Here is a 24,189-nt window from a genome sequence, read left to right as displayed (position 1 = left end):
ACACAGGGCTGTGAACTTGGCATTTATGCATTTGTGTTCGAGTTAGATTTTCAGTAAGTACAGCATACTTAGACAAAAGCACATAGATCATAAGCATATAGCTTAGTTTGCAACTTACAAAGTATGTACCTTGAACTTAGCTTGAAAAGTAGAACATGCGATTAACCTCCCAAATCTCTCCTTGTGTATCCTTACATCACACCTGCAAGAATGGCTGACATGAAAAAGAGGAGAGTAATCACTGTCTTGACTCTTAAGAGGACAGACCAATTTCACCAAGTGAATCCATACAGTAAGAGCTATTGGATGCTGTACCCCTGTCATTCAGCACTGTGTGACACTGGGAGATACATTAGTCTTTTCTGTGTATTTCTGTTGCCGTCATCACACAACACTTGTGTAAACACACTAAGCTTCATGCATTGTACTATTGATAGATGTAAAAAGTTCTCAACTTGAAGTGATGATACACTCAAGACACTTGAGTATTCTAGGGAATATTTTTATTATTTTTTAAAGAATATTAACATGCATTTTTGTTAAGTATAAAATTCAGGTCATACCCTCTCTCTATTGGGTCAATTTAATGTTGTTTGAACAGTTATGTAACAATAATAATGATACCATAACTTAGCGAGGGAGTTGGGGGAACATGAGAAGAGTTGTAAAGGCACAGAGGGTGAGGAGGAAATGCTGTAAATACAATGCTCATGTATGAAAAAAAATTAAATATCTAAGAAATTTCAGGTCATGAGATATCCTAACTATGGCTTTTGTCAATAAGTTTAAATATGCTTGTACAAATTCACATAATTGTCTCTATCGTTTTAGCTATTCTTGCAGGCATACTATAACTTGCTTTTGAGACAATAAGATCGTTGAGTAAATTTTTTCTAAGATATAGTGAGAAGTTTAGTACATGTTCCTCTTGTGTCTGATCTTGCCGCCACAGTGCTTCATCAGGACTTTATCGCTTTAGACATATTGAATGTCTAAACCCCAATGACAGGAAGTAAATATGAAGTAAGGATTTAACTTCAAGGAGCTCATTCTCAGTTTGGAAAGGCAAGAATTCTACATGTGACATGAGCAGGTCATATGTACTGAGGCATTTGCAACAATGGCTCAGTGTTTGGTGAATGTTGATTCTAATTATTGAATGTAAACAGACTCAGTGCCTGGGTATAGAAATGGGAGGCGGCAGGGCACCAGTACTTGGAAAATTTTTAGGAAGGAAACAGCCTTTCAGCTGGGCATATGAGAGCAAAACAATTGCAGGTGGAGAATTCTATAGTATTTCATGTCATCCACACTTATAAAATGCAATGCTAAGCATGCCTTAATATTGACAATGACCTTAATTGCCAGCTGTGTCACTCAAGATCACAAACACAAGGTACAAAGACTATCTCACTCACTGATTGGGAGAGTGGGTGTCATTTATTTAATTTTCAGAACACCCTTTTATCTCTTGGAATCACTGTGCCTCTGGTGCTGTCAATCAAAACAATGAAATGTGTTCTTGTTGACTGGTTTGAATGTTGTTGTCTGCTATTTAGAGTGGAAAGTGAATTACTTAAAATTTCTCTACTTCAGATTGCAAATCATTGAAATAAATCTCTCATTTCTTATAGAGAAGTGGAAAGAAGAAAGTGGAAAGAAGAAATAACACACAGTCATGTATCACTAGAAAGGACATCATGCCCCATTTAGCGTTTGGAGAATTATTAGATTAGTTGATGTGATCAGGACTGAGTAGTCCAGCAGTGGCCACCTGAACACTGGCTAGGATGGGAACCTGAACCTTCTCGGTCCATGAGGCTGGATGCCTCAACCTCCCCAATCTGCACTGAGGGTTGGAGTGTCCTAGAGTTGCAAGGAAGTAGTTGACTCCATGTTGGAAAGCTGAAGACCTTGGGGGTTGAGGGTAGTGGAAGCAGCAGTGGTAGTGGTGGCAGGAGCAGCTGTGGACGCACTGGCTCAACAAGAGGACGCTGAAACAGGCAGATGCAGACTGCTTTTCCTTTGCCCCTCTGTGTATTCAGGCTGCCTGTTGGAAGGTATTGCCCACTGTGAGGAAATCTTACCCCTTAGTGGAAGTACTCTCATGGACATGCCCAGTGGTATGTCTCTGAAGGGATTCTAAATCAAGTCAAGTCAGAAGAAATTAGCCAGCTCAGTGGCTATTGCAGTCTTAGATTTTCAAACACCCACTTTATTTAATGTTCTTAAATGCCTCAACCTTAGGCAGGAGACTAGTAGAAAAGGGGGCATAGACCTTTTTTTTTAACTACTTCGTGCTGATTAGGGTCATTAGGTTCTTTGGGGATATACCAATAGCAGTTGGTATATCCTGCAGTTCAGTCAAACAGCAAAGCTGCCAACTATAGCAGCAGCAGCAAACAGTAAGCAACAGCAACAGAGGTGGTACGAGTCAGTAAAAATGGCCAGACTCTGCCCAAACGACACCAATCTACTGAATCATCAAAATAGCATGGAATGTTTTCTGGAGTGTTTCTCTCTTTGAAAACTAGCAAAGCTATTTGAACCATTTCAAAACTGTAGAGATGCAAAAAGCATTGTTTACTGTCTGTGGACTTCTGTTCACCCCTTCTAGAGTCCACACCAGGCTGTTTTCCAGCTAGCAAAATCCATGCCCCTCACATGAGGTAGTTTCCAGCTCACAAATGTCACAACCTCTTCACTGTGGTGGTTTTCAGAGGGAACATTCCCACATCCCACACTTGAAACCAAAACAACAACAAACATATTCACATGACACACCCGAGTTTCAAGAGAAACTAGAAACATCCATTTCAGGCTATCTTTAAAACAAATCTTTTCAGTAGAAATTTGACACAGAAGTTGACTATAAATATGACTTTGACTTAGAAAAACAGAACACCGGACAAAGGTATTAGACGCTACATTTCCCAGCACTGTTGGAAATCTGCTGAACCTGAGCAACATAGTTGTGGGAGAGAAAGAAGATAGAGGTGGAAGCTTAGCGTGATTTCTTCCCAGTGGCCTGGAATATGGCTGAAATTCCAGGAGTCATCACAGCCACTTTGTACTATGATCTAGTGAAAGAAAACAGAAGAGCAAGAAGGAATAGGAAAATTGAAGTAATTTTGTCATTGAGTAGTTTGAGAAACTGCCTTGGACTGTTGCTCTTCATTTGTCATACACACTTATTTGTGTGTTTGAGTGTGTATGTGGTGTGTGTGTGTATGTGGGTGTGTGTGTGTACGTGTGTGGTGTATGTACATATGTATCTAAGTGTGTGTGCCATGGTATGTACACATGGGGAGGGAAGAGGGCACTGGGTAATCTACTCAATTACTTCCCACGTTATCTCTTTGAGTCTTTCACTAATCTGGGAGCTAAGCTGATGTCCATCAAGCCCCAGAAGTTCTCCTGTCTATGTCCCACCCGTGTCCAGTGCCGAGGTGTATGAACAGAATCACCTGTCTTCTGATGGGTGGACTTGAATTCAGGGCCTGGTGCTTGCAGTTCTAGTGCTCTTGTCCACTGGGTCATCTCCCCAGCCCTTCCATCATCCTTTTAATCTTTAATTTTGTGTGAGTCTGAAGGTCTGTGAACATATGGGTGAAGTTACCCATGCAGGTCGAAGAGGGACTAGGATCCCCTAGAGCTTGAGTTACTGGTGGCTGTGACCTGACGGTTATGGGCACTGAGAACCAAATGCAGGTCCTCTGCATGAGCTGAGTGCTTAAGTGCTGAGTCATCTCTCTAAGCCCCTCAGTTGTCTTTTCTACAGGAAATGCTTATGAGTTTCACTCACTCTGTTTATATGTGAGTCCAACGCTCTACTGGGATAGATGCATGTGGTAGTTTGAATAGGTATGGCCCCCTTCGACTCATGTGTTTGCATGCTTGGCCCATAGGGAGTAACATTATTAGGAACTATGGCCTGTTGGAGTAGGTGTGGCCTTGTTGGGAAGAGTGTGTCACTGTGGAGGCAGGATTTTCAGCCCCCTGTGGTCAAGCTCCACCCAGTGTGGAAACCAGTCTCCTGCTGGCTGCCTTCTGATCAAGAAGTAGAACTCTTGGCTCCTCCAGCACCATGTCTGCCTGCACGCTGGCATGCTTTCTTGCCATGATGATAATGGACTAAACTTTTGTAAGCCAGCCCAAATTAAATGTTTGCCTTTATAAGAGTTGCCTTGGTCATGGTGTCTCTTCACAGAAATGAAGCCCTAACTAAGACAATGTATATAATCCATACTTTCCCAGTTTATAAGTTAATGACAATCAGGGATCTTAAGAAGCTTACCTGGAGCTTGTCCTACTGCTCTACCCCATTATCACTCACTCTTGATTCAGTTCTACACATTCTCTCTTCCCTTCATTCTAGACTAATCTCACCTTCTACAGATATCTCAGACTTTGTTAAAATTTCTACATTAGAGATACTAGTGTATCAAAATAACTGAGGCACTTTGAGAGGCCATATGAGCATATGATGCACTGTGCAGAAGTGTAAGCGAACTCTTCTTCTAGAAAGCTTAATATCAGATTACATTTTCCTAAAGTATGCATAGACTACCTCGGTTCCATAGTAGCTTCCAAATACTGTGCACTTCCCTAACCAAACATGATAGGTCTTTGGGCAGTCTTAATGACAAGGTCAATTGAAAAAATACTACATGGTTTTTAAGAGTGGGTCATACAAGGCTACACAACTTCTGCCTAGTGCTCTAGCTAGGGACATGTGTGTGCCCAACTCTGTGTTGCCATCTTATAATTCTGCTATGTTAAAATCACAATGCTGGAAGAGCACATGGACAAGAGATACTTCAGAATGGACATGCTCCAGTCCCGTAGATGTTTGGGGTCTGCCAGTACAAGTGCCAGACAGAGGAATGAGGAAGTACTCTCATTTATCCTAACCCAGCCAATTGTCTGTCATGAGAGACTCCACGTCACCTTATAACAGAGACATAATAGAAAGAGTATGGTTTTAAGGCACTGAGCTTAGAGAAAACCACAGTTTACCGAAAACACAGATCATCCCAACAGGCTGAAGACCTGGAATTAGGACTGTTCACATTCATTGTTTAGACATACACAAATGTCCCTGGAGAGTGGTCCTTTCCATTTCACCCAGTGATGGGGACTTACTGCCCCTGAAATGGTCTCATCCTAATTTGCCCTAACTGTCACCTTGACACAGCCTACAGTCATCTGAGAAAGGAGCCTCAGTTGAAGGACTGTCTAGATCAAATTGATCAAACAGATCTGTGGGCCAGTCAGTGAGGGTTTTCTTGATTGTTAATAGAGACAGATCCAACTCACTGTGGGTAGCTCGATTCTTTGGGGAGATGGTTCTGGGATGTGCAAGAAAGTTAGCAAAGCATGAGCGTGTAATCAAGCCACCAAGCAGCATTGCTGCATGGGTTCTGCTCCAAGTCTTAACTTGAGATCTTGCCCTTCCTTCAATGATGAACTGTAAATTGTAAGCAGACTCTCCAGTGCTAAGCTAGTAAATACTTTCTCCTCTAATTTGCTTTTGGTAAGAGTGTTTTATGACAACAACAGAAAGGAAACTAGGACGAGTCTGGATATTTTTCAATCAGCCCTGAAAGTAGAACTTCTGCGGAGGCTCTATGATGTCTTAGATGTCTGGGTCTTAGCTTTCTGGACCCTTCTGAATCAATTCAGTCTCCACCTCCACAAGCAAGCTCTCAGCAACTGGTGGCATCTATCTGGCCTCTTGCGAACTTTTGCTTCTCCAAATGCAGAGTATTGATCACTGCAGGCAAAGGGGATGTCGATAACTCCTTGAAGCCACTCTCTGGAGTAAAGTAAGGATGTAAAGCCAAAAGAGTATCTGTAGAGAAGTCTTGCGCAGGCTATAATTAGTAAAAGGTAAAAAAAAAAAAAAAATCAAGATATAAAATTGTATATTCATTAGGATTATAATTATGTAAAATAAACATGATATAATTTACAAAGACATACCAAGATGATTTTTATAACTCCTATAGATGTTGTTAAGATACTTATATTTAACTGTAACTAATATTTTAAAAGGTTACAAAAAAGATGCTTATATTTAATGCACTTGACTTTAAATATGAATTAAATTTGTTCTCTCACAATTTCATACACATATTAAATGAATTCTGGTTACTATCATCCCCTACCCTCTTATATCTTCCACCCTTGCCAAAGCCTCTTCCTACCTACAAATCCTTTTCTTGTCTTCATGTGCGCTGTCTTGCTTTCGTTTGTTTGTTTGTTTGTTTGTTTTTAGTGACCCACTCAGTTGAATCAAGGCCATATGTGTTACCGCAGGTTTGAAACTTCAGCTGGGGCCTCTGGGCTCACAAGTGGATATACAACTGAGCATAATGTCTGCCCCTCCCCCACAGACTGTATCTGTACCCAACAGTTCAGTAGGGAGGTACCCATATGCCCCTCCCTATCCATGCTTCATTGTTGACAGGCATAGTCAACAACACTCACATTGTCCACAAAGAAATAAAAATGACTGTAGTGGTGCTGAGCCAACCTGCTTAAGGTCAGACAGTCCAGCTGACCTTTCAGCTAACGACCAGCAAATTAACTCATCCAACAAAAGAAAGCCAAGTGTCATTGTTCAAAAACAATTCCGTATTTCACTATACTCTTTCTTTTATGTTGTAAAAGACATGTCAGCTTTGTTTCATTGACAGCTCATACAGCCTCTCCTTTAAAAGGGCAAATTTGCTTATAAGAACTGATCAAAACTGGAATAGATTCTTTGACTTCTCTTACAAGAAAAAGAAAATCAAACTTCCAGTGCTGTCCATGTTCTAGCATCTAAGATAGAAGTTAAAGAGTGAGCTGAGGGCAAGTTCCATTGATAAAGTGCTTTCATAGCGTGCAAGAAAGCCTTGTATAAACTTTCCCATCTGGTAAGTGGAAAAGGCAAGGTTTTATTTTTATCATTCTTACTATTTGGTCTAGAAAGAGAGTCAGTGATAATGACATGAAATGAGCTATAAACGTTAAAATAAAGGTAAGAAAATGCATTTTACCAAAGTTCTCAAGATTACAGAGATTGTGAAAGGATTTTTTCAGGCTTCCCCCTTTATGGGAAGTGACTACAGGGTTATAAGCCAAGGGCTCAAGTCAACGAACAGGAACAGCACCACCTATGCTTACTGTTTAATTCTTTCATTTTAAAGCACCACATACCCTGTTCAGGAGCCCCCGTGAGTGTTAGGACAAAACTGAAGATTTGCTATTAGGATTTATGCTACATTGTGCGATAAGGAGCAATTTGGGGCCTAGCACGAGACAATTAAAAAGAGCTATTCGTTTAATAAAGTTTAATAAATAAATATACAAAGACCCATAGAAAACAATTTACTCATTCACTAATAAATATGGCTTTTAGAGGCCTCCAAGAGCTGGCCTGTACCATCTTGAGAAAGCCAATATTTAATGTTCATGGTAATTTCAAGTCAACTGACCATGAGAGCAGCACGGGAGTGGCAAACTCTAAGAATCAGGATTTGTTTTCTCTCCTACCCTTGAAATGTTGTTAAACATGCACCAGTGTGATCTGAACCTTGCTATTTTTGGGGGGTGTAAATAGAGGTCCTCTGGGCTACGCACTGTTTTTCTCTTTTCTCTAGCCAGTTATTATGAACTCACTTATTCGTCACTTAGTAGTTTCCCACCATAGAGGTCTTCCAGAATTTCTGGAACCTTCAGATCCACCTATTCAATTGTCTGCTTACCATCTGTATTTAGACAGTTCACAGCCAACTGAGGTGTAACCTATTTAATACAAACAGCAGTTCTCCACGCCCCTCTTCTAACTTGCTCTTGCTACAGCTGCAGCCATTCCTAATCCCTAGGTATTTGTCCTCAGAACCTGGAAGAAATCACTGATTATCCCTCCACTTACCTCATATTGTAGATAAAATATGCTTCCACAAAAGGTAGGACCGTCAATGTGATCTTGTTAAGAAATAGGGTCTCACACAATTAAAAGGACATCATTTCACGATAGGGTTGATCCTTATTCTAATATGACTCATGTCATTATAAGAGAAGGGAAACAGAAACACAAAAAATGTCAGTAATGTCAGAGATCACAGTGATGTGTCAGTAAGTCAGGGAAGGCCAAGAATTTTTTTCCAGCAACCACCAGAAACCAAGACAAAGTTATGGTACAGATATTTGCCCTGTGGCTTTCAAGGAGACTATAGCATAGCTGACCTGTGGTCTCATGCTCTGGCCTCTAGACCTGTGATAGAATAAGTTTCTGTTTTAAGAAATTCGGTTGGTGGTAATTTGTTATAGTAACCCCAGGATTTAACATACTTCATAATCCTCACATCTTCTATGTGCAGCTCACCAAAAAGCCTTATTAATTGCAGTTTCAAAGAGAATGTACTCCATCTTGTTCATTGCTGCCGTAATTCCAGGCCACCTTCGGCACCAGTCTAGGCACCACAATATTTTCATACCTGTCCCAGGCTTGACCTGACCAGTCCATTCAGAAGTATATGTGTAAAGCTCCAGATTGCATTACCCTCTGTTTTAGGGCATCATTTCCATTATCCCTAGCATTGTCATCAGTTGTCCTTACTTGCCGAGTTTCTCAAACCCTCCTCATTTTAGATTCGGGCTACTTCATGTGTCCCAGGTCTCTTTCTTTTCCTTTTTCTTTTTTCTCCACCTTCTTCCAGTTCCATTATTTGTATCCCATATCCTTTGGAAGATTTAGCTGCCCAGAGAAGATCTTGTAACTTTTCCCCTAGTTACTAACTCACCTACCAGTTTATTCTTACCCATGGCTCTATCAATGGGCCTCTTCCACCATCCTCCAGTAGATGTCTTTGCCACTCTCTTCTCAAGAGCTGGAGTTCAGCTCCTCTCTCATTGACTGTAGGCTACCATTACCATACACTTGTAAACAAAGAATTTTCTGGAAGTTTTGCTGTATGACAGCCCATATATACATTCCTCTTAATTTTCTGAGGAGAGTTTGGCTATAATATAACTAATTCAATCAGCCTGAAACACCAGGCTAGAAAGGCCATATGGCGATGTGGCAGTTGGCACCCATGTCTAAAGGCCACCTCTTAGGTAAGTCTTGTCACCAAATGTATGAGTGGAAAAGTTTCTATCTTGTACGTCTATTCTTTAGCTGAGTTTCATTGAGTGACCCTCAGTCTTTCCACAATAACAAAAAAATCCCACCCTGTCGTCCTCTGACTGAATTTATGAACCACAAGTCCACTAGACACAATCCAGCAGGGGCTGCCTCAGGTGATTAAGTCTGGAGGGTGATCTGCAGTACAGCGTTAGCCGTGGGAGCATCTCCATGGGAGTTATCCAAAACTCACAACATTTATACGTTGACCTGACACCCACAGGCTCATTTTTGTGTAAGCAGAGAGTTTGTCTATCTTTCTTGCTCATCTTCAGGAGATGATTGTGATTTACTGTTATATAGATGCTCAATAATGGGCTGCAAAAGGAGCTTAGTAGGAACACTTGTCCAGCACGAGTCCCCAATAAAACCAGAACATAAAGAAGAGTCCCAAAGTTGCTCGACGGTACAATCTAGAATACTTAAAGCTTAGCAAGACACAAGAACTTGTGGGATTCCCTATGCTGAAGGAAAGGGGGAATAAGCTCTTCCAGTCATAGCCGCTCATAATAGAATCTGTCATTTACGATTTCAGTCACAGTGAAACAACTTAGAACCAATTCCTTTCAGGCTTTCCAAACTGACCATTCTTATTCGGAGTCCTCTACTGAGATGACAAAATGTATTAAAAGTTATATTAATATCTTTTGGGAGCCAAAGTAATTTAGTAACATTAAAGGTTAGAAAGTAGCTTCATATGAGAGCTGAAAAAACTACCCTGAGTAAAGGAAGGCTGTCCAAGCTCAATAAGATAGAATGCCACTTCTTGTTTTCTGCCTTCAGTTTTAATAAACTCATTAACCCAGGTGATGATATTTCTGCCAGAGAATATTAGAGAAATTTAAAACAGTTAAACTACCCCCACATTCACCTGGAACAAAATAGAATTGGAATTCTCAGCCTCATTTACATAATTGTTTTGGAATCCCCAGACAGAAATAATTTTCAGGGTTGTCTTGTCTGAACACAATCTGCAATTCAAAGTAGGGGCTTCAGAAAGTTCTCACTCAACTCCTCTGTGATGAGAATCCCACCTGTCTCTGGAGGTTAAATCACGCCTGAAATGTCTTAGACTCACCCTGGGGCTTTTGTTGCCAGGTGATTCTGACCAGTCTAAAATTAGAGTAGTAAAATGGTATAGTAGCAGTTTATTTCCTCAGAATCCATCTCTGAAGGTTATACACACCACTTATTCTCTTCTAAGTTTGGCCCAAATATAATGTAATATAAAATAATACAATATAACAAATATAATAAAATACAAATAATTTATATATATGATGGCATTTTATGCTAATGGTTCCTCACTTATACTGTTTTGGATTTAGTTGGTTTTTCAACAGTGCTTCAATTATTTATACAGCGATTCTGTTTCTTGTTATTGTATTCAATAAGTTACATGAGATAATTAACATTCCATTATGATCTTTCTTTACTGTAGGATGTTTAAAGCCCATTTAAGTTAGGCTGACCTAATTTATTATGTTTAGAGGGTTATACACATTAAATGCATCTTGACTCAATATTTCAGTTTTCAATGAAACACCACCATAACTGGAAATAGGAGTATTCAATGAATAAAAAGTTAAATTTCACAATAAAAACACTGAAGTTGGATCTTGTAGTTATCAACTACATGGATTTCTACTTTAAAATTTTAGTCATCATGGACCACATATTTCACTTGTTATGTACTCAAATGCAGTCTCGCACCTATAAGAATATATAGTTTGCTCTAAAGGTGCATAGATAATGTTAAATACAAAATAATACTAAATAATATCAAATGCAGAATACTAGTATCTTGGCACATATCCTATTGCTATAACAAAATACCTAAAATTGTGTGGAGTTGGGTTGCCATGGAATCAGGAGGATCCAGTTGGGAGCAAAAGTGGGGTTGAGTCCTGTCCAACCGCAGAAATCTTGTCTCAAGAGTGGTAGGAGTTGGGACCTACCACTCTCTCCCCAGCCCTGGGCCTGCATGGCCTGGAGTGAGTAGTCCTGTGCTCCTTACCCTACACAAGAGGCCACACCGTCTCAGCCAGGTTGAACGCTCCCTCGTTTTATAAGGTCATTTCCAACAAGCACCGGGAAATCCTCTTCATGCAAATGAAGCAGTCCCAGCACCTTAGCCCTCACCAATGAGGTACACTCACCCTGAAAGCCTCTACCCACTGCTCCGGAAGTTAAAGGAGCTGCACAATGAAGCCTGCCTCCAGGCTGTCCCTGCCTCCTACTTCCTCTCCTCAGGATTGGCTAACCTGGGAGCCTGCAGACTGAGCAGGGAAGGGTGGGGGAAGTGGAGCCCGAAATGGCAAAATTGAGTAGTTTATAAAGAATAAAAATTTATTTGAGCACAGAGGCCAGGAATCCAGAACATGGCATCAGCGTCTGGGGAGGACTTTCTTGCTGTTTCACAGCGTGTAGGGGGCAACACGCGGTGAATCAGACCCTGTGTGCCAGAGTTTGTTATAGCAAAGCCAGTCTCCAGATAACCCGCTAACTCACTGTAGTAGTTTGAATGAGAACGGTCCCCTTTATAATAGCTTGAGGAAATTTGAGTTATAATATATAATATATATATATGATTATTTCTTGGAGATGTTAATATTTCAAGTCATGATTTCAAGTTAGGCTTTGACTGCATTAACAAATATCTCCCAAATCTTAACGAATTATTTCTGGCATATGTTACATGATCAGTTTGAACTGGTGAGGGAGAGTAGAGGGAGAAGTTGTTTTCCAATCATTAAAGTTACTCAGAGACCTAAGATAAACAAAAGTTCCATTTTGGGGTATGTTTCAAGACAGCAAAGACACAGACAGAGGAACGGGCAAACTCTGTACCAGCTTGCAGGGCTTCTTCCTGGGCCTTTGCTACACCTGCGCTCCAGTTATGCTAGTCTGTTACTGCTGTATCCTCACATTCTTACACTTTTTTTCTGAAGAAAGTACATAGCAATGCCAGGTTTTTAAAGTACAGAGTGTAGCACATGTCTTCGATGAGCCTGGTATAAGACAAGAATTGCCACCTTCTTCTCCTCTTCCTCCTCCTCCTCATCCTTCTTCTTCTCCTTCTTCTTCAATGTGAATGACCACTGTAATTTGGGAAGTAACAGGAACTCTTAAATGCAAAAATTTGTTGAAGTGGATCAAAAACTATAGACTTCTGGTCAATATTTACTCTCAATCGTCTGAATGAAAAGGAAACAGTAACTAGTACAGTGTTTGAAATTAATAGTTGTTATGTGTTTATGTAAGAAGATGGATGCTATGGTTTGTCACTCCTCAAATCTCATGTAGAAACTTGGTTTTCAATGAAGCAGTGTTGAGAACTGCGTCCTTTGGGTAGAGACTGTGTCGTGGGCTCTCTGGATTAATCCACTAGTGAGTTAACCAGTGTCTTTATTACTTACCTATTGCTATGAAAAGAAATCATGACCAAGTAAACATATAGAAAATCCTCTTTCTTTGGAGCTTATGATTTCCAAGGGTTAGAGTCCATGACAATCATGCAGAGAGCATGGCATCGGGCAAGCAGGCATGGTGCTCGAGCAATAGCACGGAGCTTAATTTTATCTACAAGTAAGAAGCAGAAAGAAAGACAGACAGAGGTAGAGACAGACAGAGACAGATAGAGAGACAGGGATAGAGAGAAAAAGACAGACAAAGAAAGATAGAAAGAGAGCACTGAGAATGACATGAATCTTTTGAAACCTCAAAACCCTCTCTCAACGACACACCTCTTCTGACATGCCCGCGCCTCCCAATCTTTCCCAAACAATTCCACCAACTGAGCAAGTATTCAAATATATGAGCCTATGAGGACTATTCTCATTCAAATCACTGCAATGGTTCATGGGTTATCTTGGGAGTGGCTTTGCATACATGTTCTGGCATACATGCTCTGTTTCACCATGTGTTGCTTTCTGCCATGTTGTGAGGTAACAAGAAAGACCTCATCAGATGCTGATCAGATGATCATGTCATGCTCTAGACTCCCTGCCTGAGGGTTACTTTTTCGTAAAATTTGGCTAAACATAATTTCAACCAGCTGAGAAAATGTAAACTTGATTTGGTACTCAATCATAATGCTTAGACTTGGGTAATACTTGTTTTGAAAATAATTCATTCTACTTAAAAAAAAATTAGTGCAATTGCTAAAAGATTAGTAGTGAGAAAAAAAGATGCAAACAATTTGCCATACATTTTCTGGCTCTGTGTAGCATAAAGAAGACAAAATATATCCAGTATAGTTTTACGGTGCCTTTTCCTTTAAGTATGTTCCTCTCCCTAAGTCACTGCTGCAAGATACTGGAAAACATTTAATGAGAACCATAAAACATGTGCAGATAAAGTAGGGAAATATATGTGTATTGAGAGCCACTAAGAGACACCATAGTCACCATCTTTATAATTTAGATGTCTTGACACAGTTTTACTTCCAACTGGTTGTAGTAATTTTTCTGCTGCCCAGAAAATAAGCAAATTTTATCGTTAGTAGATACATGAAGCTTGTATATGATGGTGATAACGCTGCCTCTGGGTTTAGTTTGAAAAAAAACCTGTTTCACTGGAAAGTAAATCTTGTTGCCTAACAGAAATATGAGTCTAAACTGAACAGAACTCCAGGGATACATATGTTCTCTTCTACTCATTTTTAAAATGTGAGGTTTTGACATCTAATTCCTAATTTGATCAGCAAGAGGTCAGAGTTTGTAGATTCGTTTCTACTGCGTCCAAGTTCTTTTTCACTGCATGTTTGTGTGATCACAGTTCGGTGCCCCCCACCCCCGATACTTTAGCTATAGAACCAGGTGATTACAAGGTTTCTCAACGAACCAGGAAAGCCCCTTCCTTTCCCTTCATTCCCTACCAGACCCAATTTCAATTCTTAGTTTCTCAGTCATTCAGGAAACTGTTGAAGAGCCATTCAGGAAAGCCCAGAGTGATTGCTCATGGATATGAAAAGGTGCTGGCTCTTTACAGATGGACCTGGAGAAGATCACAGAAAACATTGTACCGAGTTGCCAATGGACAATTTCCTCCTTGCAATGAAAAATCTATAGTATCTGTGATTCAGTTTTTAATAGGTGTGCAGTCTCTTTAGTCTCTTTATTTCCTGGGCTACTTTCTTCCCAGATGGAGTTTCTTTGCCTGTTTATGAATTTTCTTTTTTAAAAATAGCTATGACCTCTTGGACAGATCTATTTATATAACAGTCAGATTATAGCTTATTTCAGGAAAAGCATTCCAGCTGCTCTCATTATCACCATGCACAGTCAATTAACTGCTGTTAATGGGCAGGGCACCCTCTTGTTGCCTAGAAATTGTTTTATATTTACTTGATGTTCTTTTGTTAAGAAGATACTAAAAATTCTTTTTTATGAAAACAGACTGGTTTCTATATCTATATAATTAAAGAACAATTTTCTGTGGTTTTTTAACATTATTTCCTGTACTTTTAGGATCTTCATTGTATATCATGTGTTTTTATTATGGTCTAATTTTCATGAAAATTTGTTCATTCATTCAATGCAAATTTACTGAGAATCAGTCATTGACTTCAGTAAACAAAGCAGACACAATTAGTACCCCCAAACACTATTTCCATGCTTCAGGTTATGATATATATATATATATATATATATATATATACACATTGTACATATATATATACAGGTGTCGTCCACTAGATTATAATATACATACATGTGTATATACCTCAAGCTGATAAAATCAACCAATTTGATCCCTAACCCAATTTTTAGCCTAGAAAAATCTAGGCATTTTGTAAGGGAGGGAGACATGGGAGGGTGGAAAGGAGTTAATGGTTTCTAAGTGCGTTTGGGCATATGATCTTTAGTTTGACTGAATACTCCCGAAGCATGGTCACAGAACCCTCAAACAGTAATTCTCTTTGCTCTGGGATCGAAGACTGGGCTGCATCTAAGATGTAATCTACAGATTGCTGGAGTGTTCTTTCAGATTCCCAGAAATCCGAGATTGACTTCAGGGAGTGACAATGGCCATTCTAAAGTTGTTAGCCGAGTTGGCCAGGACCCATAGAAAGGCTTGACTGCTTGTCCCTGGAGACGGGCTCCTGGAGAATTGCATCACATCATAAAAGTTGGGAAGCTTCAGAGTCGCGGTAAGAGGAAGGATCCCTTCCCCTTCCCTCCTCTGCCTGAGCACCTTGGCCTCCGGCTCCTGGTTTGATCCTGCTCACTCCTACCTTTTTGCACACTGACCACCCTTCCCGACCTAGGGATGGTGCATGCGCAGAAAGACTCTGGCGCTGGCGGCCCGGGACGGGAGGCATCGATTGACTCGGTGCTCGGCTTCTCGACTTATCTGCGTGCGATTGAGGAGTGTGGAGCCCTCTTCCGGCGTCGGGCGGCTCTTCCGGCGTCGGCGGTTAGCGGCGGCGCTGGCGGCAGGTGGGCCTGCTGGGGTCTTCCTTGCCGCGGCTGGTCTCGGGGGCGGTCGGAACCGAGCCGGCGAGGGCGAATGAGGAGTGGTCTGCTGCGTGGCCCCGCGCTCGGCGGACCAGGGGAGGAAGGGACACGACCCAGCGCTGGCGGGTCGCGGCCCGGCGCCGCATCTGCGCTCTGCGGGGTGGTTGGCTTTTAACGCCGGCGGGCCGTGCTGGGCAGATTCCCCGGTGTGTGAAAGGCTGGCGCGTAGGAATCGGCCCGTTACCGTCGGGGCTGTGCACTCCCCGCCCCCCGCAGCCTGTTGGATTTCGGGCGCGCTTGCACTGTTTCAGCCCGTAGGAGCGACGACGGAGCTTCTGCTCCCGTCCCACTGTGAGACCTCAGCCCTTCCCGGGTCCCCGCCTAGGAGGCAAGCCTTTGATAAAGGTTACCCGCCAGTTACCTCATAGTGCAGGCCCCTTTGTAAGTCGTCCTGCGGTGCTCAGCACAGCGTTTCGTGCCACCTTTAAACACTGTCCTTTAACGTGTAATAGCAGTCTACAATAAACTAACCTGTGGTGCTTGCAGGCCGTTACAGTTTGTCTCGGTTAATCTTCTGGGTTCACTTATAGGTGCTGTTACTATCCATAAATTGTAACGGAGGACCCAAGACATCAAGGAACCTGCCCCTCAGCGAAAACAGGTTGTAAAAGCATAGATGTAGTTTTGTTTTGTTTCCAGACAGGGTTGCTCTGTGTGGCCTTGGTTGTCCTGGACTCACTTTGTAGACCAGGCCGCCCTCCAAATCACATCGATCCGGCTTCCCTTTGCCTTGCTGAGTGCTGGGATTAAAGGTGTGTGCCACCAGACCTGGCCCATAGACAGAATTTAAATCCGGATGTTATTGGTACCAGAATGGTCAGCCTTATACATATATATGAATATATAAATTATATGTATATATTATATATGTACATATATATTAAATAGATTTGAAAGCTGCTGAGGTGGCTCAGGAGGTAGAGGCACTTTTGGCCAACTTTGAACACTTCTGAGTTCGGGCCCCTGAGACCCACGTAGTGGCAAGAAGAGAACATGCCCTTAAAAGGTTCTCTGACCCCAGTGCACATGGTGGCACTTGTAAACACGCACACACACACACACACACACACCAACACACACACATTGAACGTTTAAATAGGTTTATGAGTGCAGATATGAACTGTGTGTGGTAATTTGTACTGTGTTTATTGTGTTTTGTTGGTTTTTACAAATGTTTAAATCACTGCACTGAAAAATTTTTTCTGGTGAATATGATCAAAATACATGGTATAATATCAAAGAATTACTAGTTACATCTTTAAAAAGTTATTTCATTGTGTATATGAAAAGACACTTTAAGTTTGGGGATGTTTAAAAAAATATAACCTTGAATAAAATGTTTCTATCCATCAGTGTATCGGTGTTCTACCAAGTTTTGATCTTGAGAACTATTTTCCATTTCAGAAGATGGCAGGAGGGACTAGGGAGGAATTATTGTCTACTTCCAGCTGAAATTTTCTGACATCTGGAGTGAAAAAATAATTTGAGAGCTAAACGTTCTTGTCTTTGGCCATGCCATACACCTGTATGATTTAACCCTTCTTGCTTATAATGGGTTATTTATTATTTTTTTTAGGCTAGTTGAAGGGTTTTGCCAAAGCATGGATATAAGACCAAATCACACAATTTATATCAACAATATGAATGACAAAATTAAAAAAGAAGGTATGTTCTTTTAAAAATTTATTCACAACTAAAATGTGTTTTTTTCATCTGTGTCTTAAGAATGTGTCTCAGTGTCTCATCTAGTTATCTTTCTTGGTGCTCAAAAATGGTTTATTCTATTTGTACTCAACTTTAAGGATTTTTAATATAAGAATATATAGGACTTGAGGCGCTTTGAATTGTTTTTACTTATAAATGATTTTAAATAACTTTAAAATCATTAGCTAATGGGACTATTGCTAGGTGATTTTGTTAACTCTATAAATAAGTAAATGGTAGAGGTGGTCGTTGTGTTGTTATTTTATGAAGAACTTAATCATTGTTTCATTCACAAAATGTTTTCCTCTTATACAGAATTAAAGCGATCCCTGTATGCCTTGTTCTCTCAGTTTGGACACGTGGTGGATATTGTAGCCTTGAAGACCATGAAAATGAGGGGACAGGCTTTTGTTATATTTAAGGAGCTGGGCTCATCCACAAATGCTTTGAGACAATTACAAGGATTTCCATTTTATGGTAAACCAATGGTGAGCTAGCTAATCCTATTAATTCTGCTTTAATCACTATTATTGAGTGGTACAATAGGTTTTTAAGTATAGGGTTAGTACTAGGCTGTTGATTTCTGATTCTTTGTTTAGAGAAATTTGTGGGTTTTTTTTTAATATATACATTTTGTTTGTTTTGAGAAAGAGCCTCTGATAGCCTAGGCTAGCTTTAAACTTGTTATGTAGCCAGTGCGAATTCTCTAGATTCTACCCTGTAAGTAGATGCTGGGATGGTAGCTGTGTTCTACCACACAGAGTGTATACAGGTTTTTTTTTATAAAAATATAGAACTAGAGCTGAATTAACTGTTTATTCTTGTTAAACTGAGCAGAGCTAAAAATACTATGATTTATTTCACTGAAAATTAAGATGACATCACAGACAAGATTTTTTAAAATATTAGAAATTAAATAGACGTAGTGGTACTTGCATGGATTCTCAGCTCTTGGGAGTGGAGGCAGAAGGGTCAGAAGTTCAAGGATATCCTAGGCTACATGAGACTGTCTGTAAGAGGCCAGGGGGAGGGGCTGGTTGGGAGGTCCTGAGGCCCCTGGGTACATGAGACTGTCTGTAAGAGGCCAGGGGGAGGGGCTGGTTGGGAGGGCCTGAGGTCCCTGGGTATAAGTCTCAGTAATAGAGAGGTGGAAGGTACTGAGCAAGATGCCTTAAGTGTGAGTACATAGAGTGTACCTCGAGTGTGGATCCTGTTGCCTCTCTGCTGGGACTGGAAAGCCGAGTAAAGAGGTCGTGGTGACTCAAGGCCTATGGTTTAGAGGCTCCGAATCCTCATTCTGAGGGTCTCTTGCTTTCCTCTTACCTTGGTGTAGTCTTCCTAGCTGAAGGAGGGAAAAGAAAGAATCCCTTTTGGTTTTAGAAAACCTTACCTTCTAATCCACACTACTTCAAAATGCTTATTCTTGTCTTCAGACCAAGATCAAATTCTTGGGATAGGAATACTTTGTAGGATTATTGTGTTTTGCTGTCATCAAAGAAATTTTGGACTTGTGAGCTATGGAGATGTGTTTGGTTGAATTGAAATTACAGCTTGCACACTGTTACACCCTAGTAACTGTACAGTTCACTGGCAGAAATATTTGGCCATTTGTTTTAGCAGTGATGAATTTAGCCATGTAGCTGATTTAGCTGTGTAAGAAAAGCTGGTCATCATTCCCTTTGTGCTTGCTGAAAGCACAGAATCTTGTCGAAATCTGCACATTTAGAAGCTCGCTGGGCTGTTGGATTGTTGTGTGCAATACTTGGTAAAGCATTAGTATAGGCCAGTGGTTTTGAGGGCTTGCCGGTCTCAGGTGCCTACCATTTTCTTAGCTCTGTCTGGCACAGGCATACTAAGCTCAGACATAGCGGCTGGTATCTCTCTTTCTCCTTCCTCTCATCTCCTCCCTGTCTCACCCTCCCTTCCTCTTTCCCCCCTTTCCTTCCCCTAGTCCACTGATAGTGGAGGTCCTCCTCTACTCTTTGACCCTAGCCTATCAGGTCTTATCAGGACTAGCTGCATTGTCTTCCTCTATGGCCTGGTAAGGCTGATCTCCCCTCAGAGGGAGGTGATCAAAGAGTCAGACACTGAGTATGTGTCAGAAACAGCCCCTGTTCCCCTTACTAGGGGACCCATTTGGAACTGAGCTGCCTATGGGCTACATCTGAGTGGGGCATCTAGGTCCTTTCCATGCATAATCCTTGGTTGGAGCAGTCCCTCTTGGGCCCAGATAATTTTGGCTCTGTTGCTCTCCTTGTGGTGCTCCTGTCCCCTCCAGGTCTTTTATCCCCCCCTCCTTTTTTCTTTTTCTTTTTTTTTTTTTCATAAGATTCTCTGCACTCTGCCCAAAGTTTGGCTATGAGTCTCGGCATCTGCTGTGATCCCCTACTGGATAAACTCTTTCAGAAGACCCCTGTGGAAGGCTCCTGTCCTGTTCCCTGTCTTCTCCAGCTTCCAGTGTCTATACGATTACCCTTCTGAATGAGGATTAAGCATCTTCTCTAGGGTCCTCCTTGTTGTTAGAAAAAGTAGGAAAGAGTCTTCACCTTTTATTTTGAAATAGTTTAAGTTTTTTCATACTGGCCTTGAAATTGCTCTGCAGCCCAGGCAGGCCTCTGATGTGTGATACTCTTGATTCTGCCTTCTGAGGAGATAAGGTTACAGGTCTGAGCCACCCAGCCGAACTTTATTTGTCCTGTGTAAAGACAGTTGAGAATAGTTGGCCCTCTTGTGAATCATAGGCCACTACTTATTTCCACAAATTTATCTCAATGATTTCCTTAGAGATTTGTTTAAAATTAGTTTGCAGTGTATTTTTGTACAGGGATTTAAAAGGTTAACAATTTTTGTAAACAGCCTTCCACAAAGTGAAGTAACTTGTTTTCCTATGATTAAAACAGCGAATTCAGTATGCAAAAACAGATTCCGATATAATATCTAAAATGCGTGGCACTTTTGCTGACAAGGAAAAGAAAAAAGAAAAGAAGAAAGCGAAAACCATGGAACAGGCTGCAGCAGCTGCAAACAAAAAGCCTGGTCAGGTGAGACAGAAAGGTTCAGGGGTGTGTGTGTGTGTGTGTGCACTTACATGAGGCATGATCTTCCACATGGGTATGCTTAAAGGTGAAGTTTTAAGAAGCTGGGATAACTAAACTCTAAAATTCTAGTGTTTATATTTAAGTAGCAATCTATAAGATCAGATTTTGCACATGGAGATTTGAAGTAAACAGTTTTATTTGGGTTTTTATACCATTTAATGACATCTTTCCACAAGATATATTTGTTTGCATTTTTTAAAAATTCAGCTTATAGCTTCATCACGAGTGAACAATTCAAGAGGCAACATTTGAAATCTAATAAAAGTAACATTATCAAAAAAAAAGTACTTTTGGGTTTAAAATTATTTAAATCAGTTTGACTCTGTAGAATGCTTATGAAGTTGTTTTATAAAAGCAAGACTGCTCCTCTTCGCCACCTCTCTATTTATTTATTTATTTTTTTGAGAAATGGTCCGGCTCTTGTAGCCTAGATGGAGTCTTCTCACACGAGTGGCTCTTCTGGTTCAACCTCACAGCATGCTGGGTCTCTCCATCATTTAAAGTGTAAATGTAAGAGCGAGGTGGTGCACGTTCTCAGGAGGCATTGCCAGGTAGTCTGGTCTACAAAGTGAGCTCTAGGACAGCCGAGCATAGTAAGATGATCAGAAAAGTTCAGTTTTATGATATGGTCTGGGGAGCTGCGGGAAAGACGTTTCAGAAATAACTGACAAACTAAGTAAGTAGTTAAGATGCGGGATCTTCAAGTAAAGTGGAAAAGGGATCTTTCATAGTTCTTTTTATGTTGAGTTTATATTATAAATGGAGGTTGCTTTTTTACCGGGACCGAAATTTAACCATTTCTTAATCTCAATTTCTCTTTTGTAGGGAACACCAAATTCAGCTACTACCCAAGGAAATGCAGCGCCAAATCCACAGGTAATATTTTTTTCCATGCGGTGCTTACCTTAAGATCATAAGTTATAACATGTCTCCAAAAGCAAGTAATTCCCTTTGCAAGACATAAATGCTTTGTCACTTTAAGAAATTCACTCTTGAAAACATTTCATTTTCCCTAAGACAGGAAAACAAAATCTGTCCTGATTCCTTGTATCCCATGATTGGTGACAAGATCAAAAAAAGGTAGAGAGTGTGGGTAGGGCACGTGAGAGCTTCACTGTGGGGCCTGTTTCCATCCCAGCACTGACACCCTGATGTCTTCCCACGTCACACTGGGCCGTCAGCCCTGCTTGCACTTCCCTAGCGCAGTCTTTTTCTCAGTTTCCTGCTCTGAGTGCAGTCTGTCCACAGAGGCTGGCTGACCCACACCTCTGTACCACTGAGAAAAGCAGAGTATTGGTGACGTGCTTTTGATTTTTGTTTTTTTCCTCCTTTGTGTGCTGGGGACTGGTCCCCGGGCCTGGCCTGTGCTAGGCCAGTGCTGTATTACTGAGCTGCCCAGCACCCCTCATCCCCACTGAGACAGTCTTGATGCTACTCTCAAAACTCTCAACCTGACTGCTGAGATTACAGATATTTGTCACTATCCCTGACCCTTTGTATTTCTTGTGATCTCTCAGGACTTGCAGTCAGTTCACAAATAATTACTTTGTGCACTTAATTGCTTTTTACACGTCATCTTTCTGTCCATGATACTAATAAGTAGTGTCTTCTTATATATAAACGCTGTACTCCCTGTAGTCTCAGGATGGGATATCTAAGGACAGCTAAATATCTGATCTGCTTGTTTCGACATGCTTTAGGTAAGTAGACGCAGTACACACCATTTACTGTGTGCATATGTGTACAGGAACACACACACAGCAAATGTCAGCAGGCTGTAGTTCTCAGGAGTAATGTTTTATATGTGAATTTTCTCATGTTCCGATAGCAAACAGTGATGCCCAGGAGTCACGTGTTGCAGTGTTGGCCAAGTAGAGTGACCAGCTGAGGAAGCCCATGTTCCTGCCTCTTCTAGTTTTTAGGCTCTTTCTGTTCTGGATCCCAGGTGACAGAATTCCCCAGTTATCGCTGACCTATAGGTGCCTCATCATGTCAGTACTGTTTTTACAGATTCATAACCTTCCAAATTTGAGGCGTCCTAACTTGAATGTTGGCATCCCCTGTAGGTTTCTGTCCGTGTCTTTGGTGCCATTGTTTTCAGCTTTCGTTTTGATGGTGTTAAGGTTTTACAGGTCCATATGAGCTGCAGTGTAGGTCTCTGAAGATGAGGTTTTCATGTTTCTTCCAACCTAATATCACTTAGTGCAGTTCGTATCCACAAGCTAACTTTGCTGTTTGTTTTTGACAGGTCCCTGATTATCCTCCCAACTATATCCTGTTCCTTAATAACTTACCAGAGGAGACGAATGAGATGATGCTGTCCATGTTGTTCAATCAGTAGGTGTTTGTTTTGTTTTTAACTAAACCAGTCTGTTCACAGGGGCCTCCTAACAGCGCAAGCAGTACTGCTGTCACTGCGCTCATTGTCATCATGGCAGTAGTTCTCTGCACGGCCCTTGATGTAGTCTGATGGGTTGAAGCCAGTCTCCAGGGTTAGCTCCTAGAGCTGGATTTCCTCCGCTGGAGTTACTCTAAGAGATGGGTAAATAGGAAGCAGACCTTTGACGCAATGAAGGAAGTGGAATTATAGTGAACTCTTGCAGTTCCTTCTTGGTAAAATTTTATGTCAAATGCCTTCGTCCTTCTTGGGATCCTTGGTTGGATGTGATTAGTTTTCCTTGACTAGTAGTGGGAAGTTGCTTAATAAATTTGTGTATATGTTTGCCTGTATTTATTGCTTTTGTTTTTTCTAGGTTCCCTGGTTTTAAGGAGGTTCGCCTGGTCCCAGGGCGACATGACATTGCATTTGTGGAATTTGAAAATGATGGGCAGGCAGGAGCTGCCAGAGATGCTCTACAAGGCTTTAAGATCACACCGTCCCACGCCATGAAGATTACCTATGCCAAGAAATAGCGTTTGGATGCCAGCGTTAGAGGACTTGCTCTTATTTATGGTGTTTGTTCTGATCACGTTTGGTCAAGTCATTTTAAATGGTTGAAAGTAAGGGTGATGTTTCGGGGGGGAAAGTTACCTAACTTTTTTTTTTTTTTTTTTTTTTTTTTTTTTTAGTTTTGGTGAACTATGAAATACAAAGCCTTAATTTTGTACAATAAACTTTTATCTGTATTCTGTGTACTTAGCACTGTTTAGTTGTATGTTGTCCTGCTGTCAAACACTATGTCAGTATAGACCACATCTGAAAGTATATAAAACTCCGTAATGGAGGTTTTGTTATTTTGGAGCAGCTAGTGATACAAAAGTTAGAAGGAGCAGGTTGTACCAACAAATGAGCAGTATGATAATGGTAAAATGATCACTGCTGTTTGAAAACATGACGTTTGCATCCTTTGGCCCACAGTATAGTATTTGGCCATAGTAGGGATTCAGTTGATATTAATTAATGGCCGTTTGATAGCAGCTGATTTATTCTCTAGAAAAACAAGAAATGGGACTGCTGCCTTCAGTGTAATATTTTACTTTCCTTGAAGGTTACTATCTAGTCCCAATACTGATTTTTAGTATCCCAGGCTTTGTATTGCCTGTGTGTAATTGCAGCATTATGAAGGCAAAGGCAGGAGGAGCGCTGCAAGTTCAAGACCAGGTTTAGCTCAATGAGACCCTCAAAATCCGAAAGTAAATAAGTGAATATGTAGGTAAGATAAAATGCCAGACCTCCTCCAAGGGCAAG

At 41.0% G+C, this 24,189-nt stretch overlaps 1 protein-coding gene and 1 long non-coding RNA gene across 4 annotated transcripts; one reads left to right on the top strand and one right to left on the bottom strand.

The window, feature by feature from the left end:
• Positions 1-1,179: 1,179 nt before the first annotated feature.
• Positions 1,180-11,418, bottom strand: LOC132653778 (uncharacterized). The gene is made up of 2 exons (XR_009591655.1): positions 7,925-11,418; positions 1,180-5,876 (listed from the first exon to the last, which is right to left on the bottom strand). It is a non-coding gene; the product is annotated as an uncharacterized LOC132653778 (long non-coding RNA).
• A 4,097-nt stretch (positions 11,419-15,515) lies between these two features.
• Positions 15,516-23,564, top strand: Snrpb2 (small nuclear ribonucleoprotein polypeptide B2). Of its 3 annotated transcripts, none has more exons than XM_060383151.1 (8): positions 15,516-15,621; positions 16,230-16,300; positions 17,276-17,364; positions 17,719-17,891; positions 20,304-20,444; positions 21,327-21,377; positions 22,750-22,838; positions 23,255-23,564. In XM_060383151.1, the coding sequence occupies exons 3-8, from the start codon at positions 17,301-17,303 to the stop codon at positions 23,412-23,414; spliced, it is 678 nt and encodes a 225-aa protein (XP_060239134.1). In that variant the 5' UTR covers positions 15,516-15,621; positions 16,230-16,300; positions 17,276-17,300; the 3' UTR covers positions 23,415-23,564. The 3 variants fall into 3 exon arrangements, with proteins under 3 accessions (XP_060239134.1, XP_021508120.1, XP_060239135.1); XM_021652445.2 differs by lacking the exon at positions 15,516-15,621 and adding an exon at positions 16,061-16,080; XM_060383152.1 differs by lacking the exons at positions 15,516-15,621; positions 16,230-16,300 and adding an exon at positions 16,311-16,451.
• The last annotated feature ends 625 nt before the right edge of the window (positions 23,565-24,189 follow it).

Source organism: Meriones unguiculatus, chromosome 4, assembly GCF_030254825.1.
Source record: "Meriones unguiculatus strain TT.TT164.6M chromosome 4, Bangor_MerUng_6.1, whole genome shotgun sequence".
Taxonomy (NCBI): Eukaryota; Metazoa; Chordata; class Mammalia; order Rodentia; family Muridae; genus Meriones; species Meriones unguiculatus.
The sequence above is the reverse complement of the archived record's forward strand: the minus strand, read 5'-3'. Positions and strand labels throughout refer to the sequence as shown.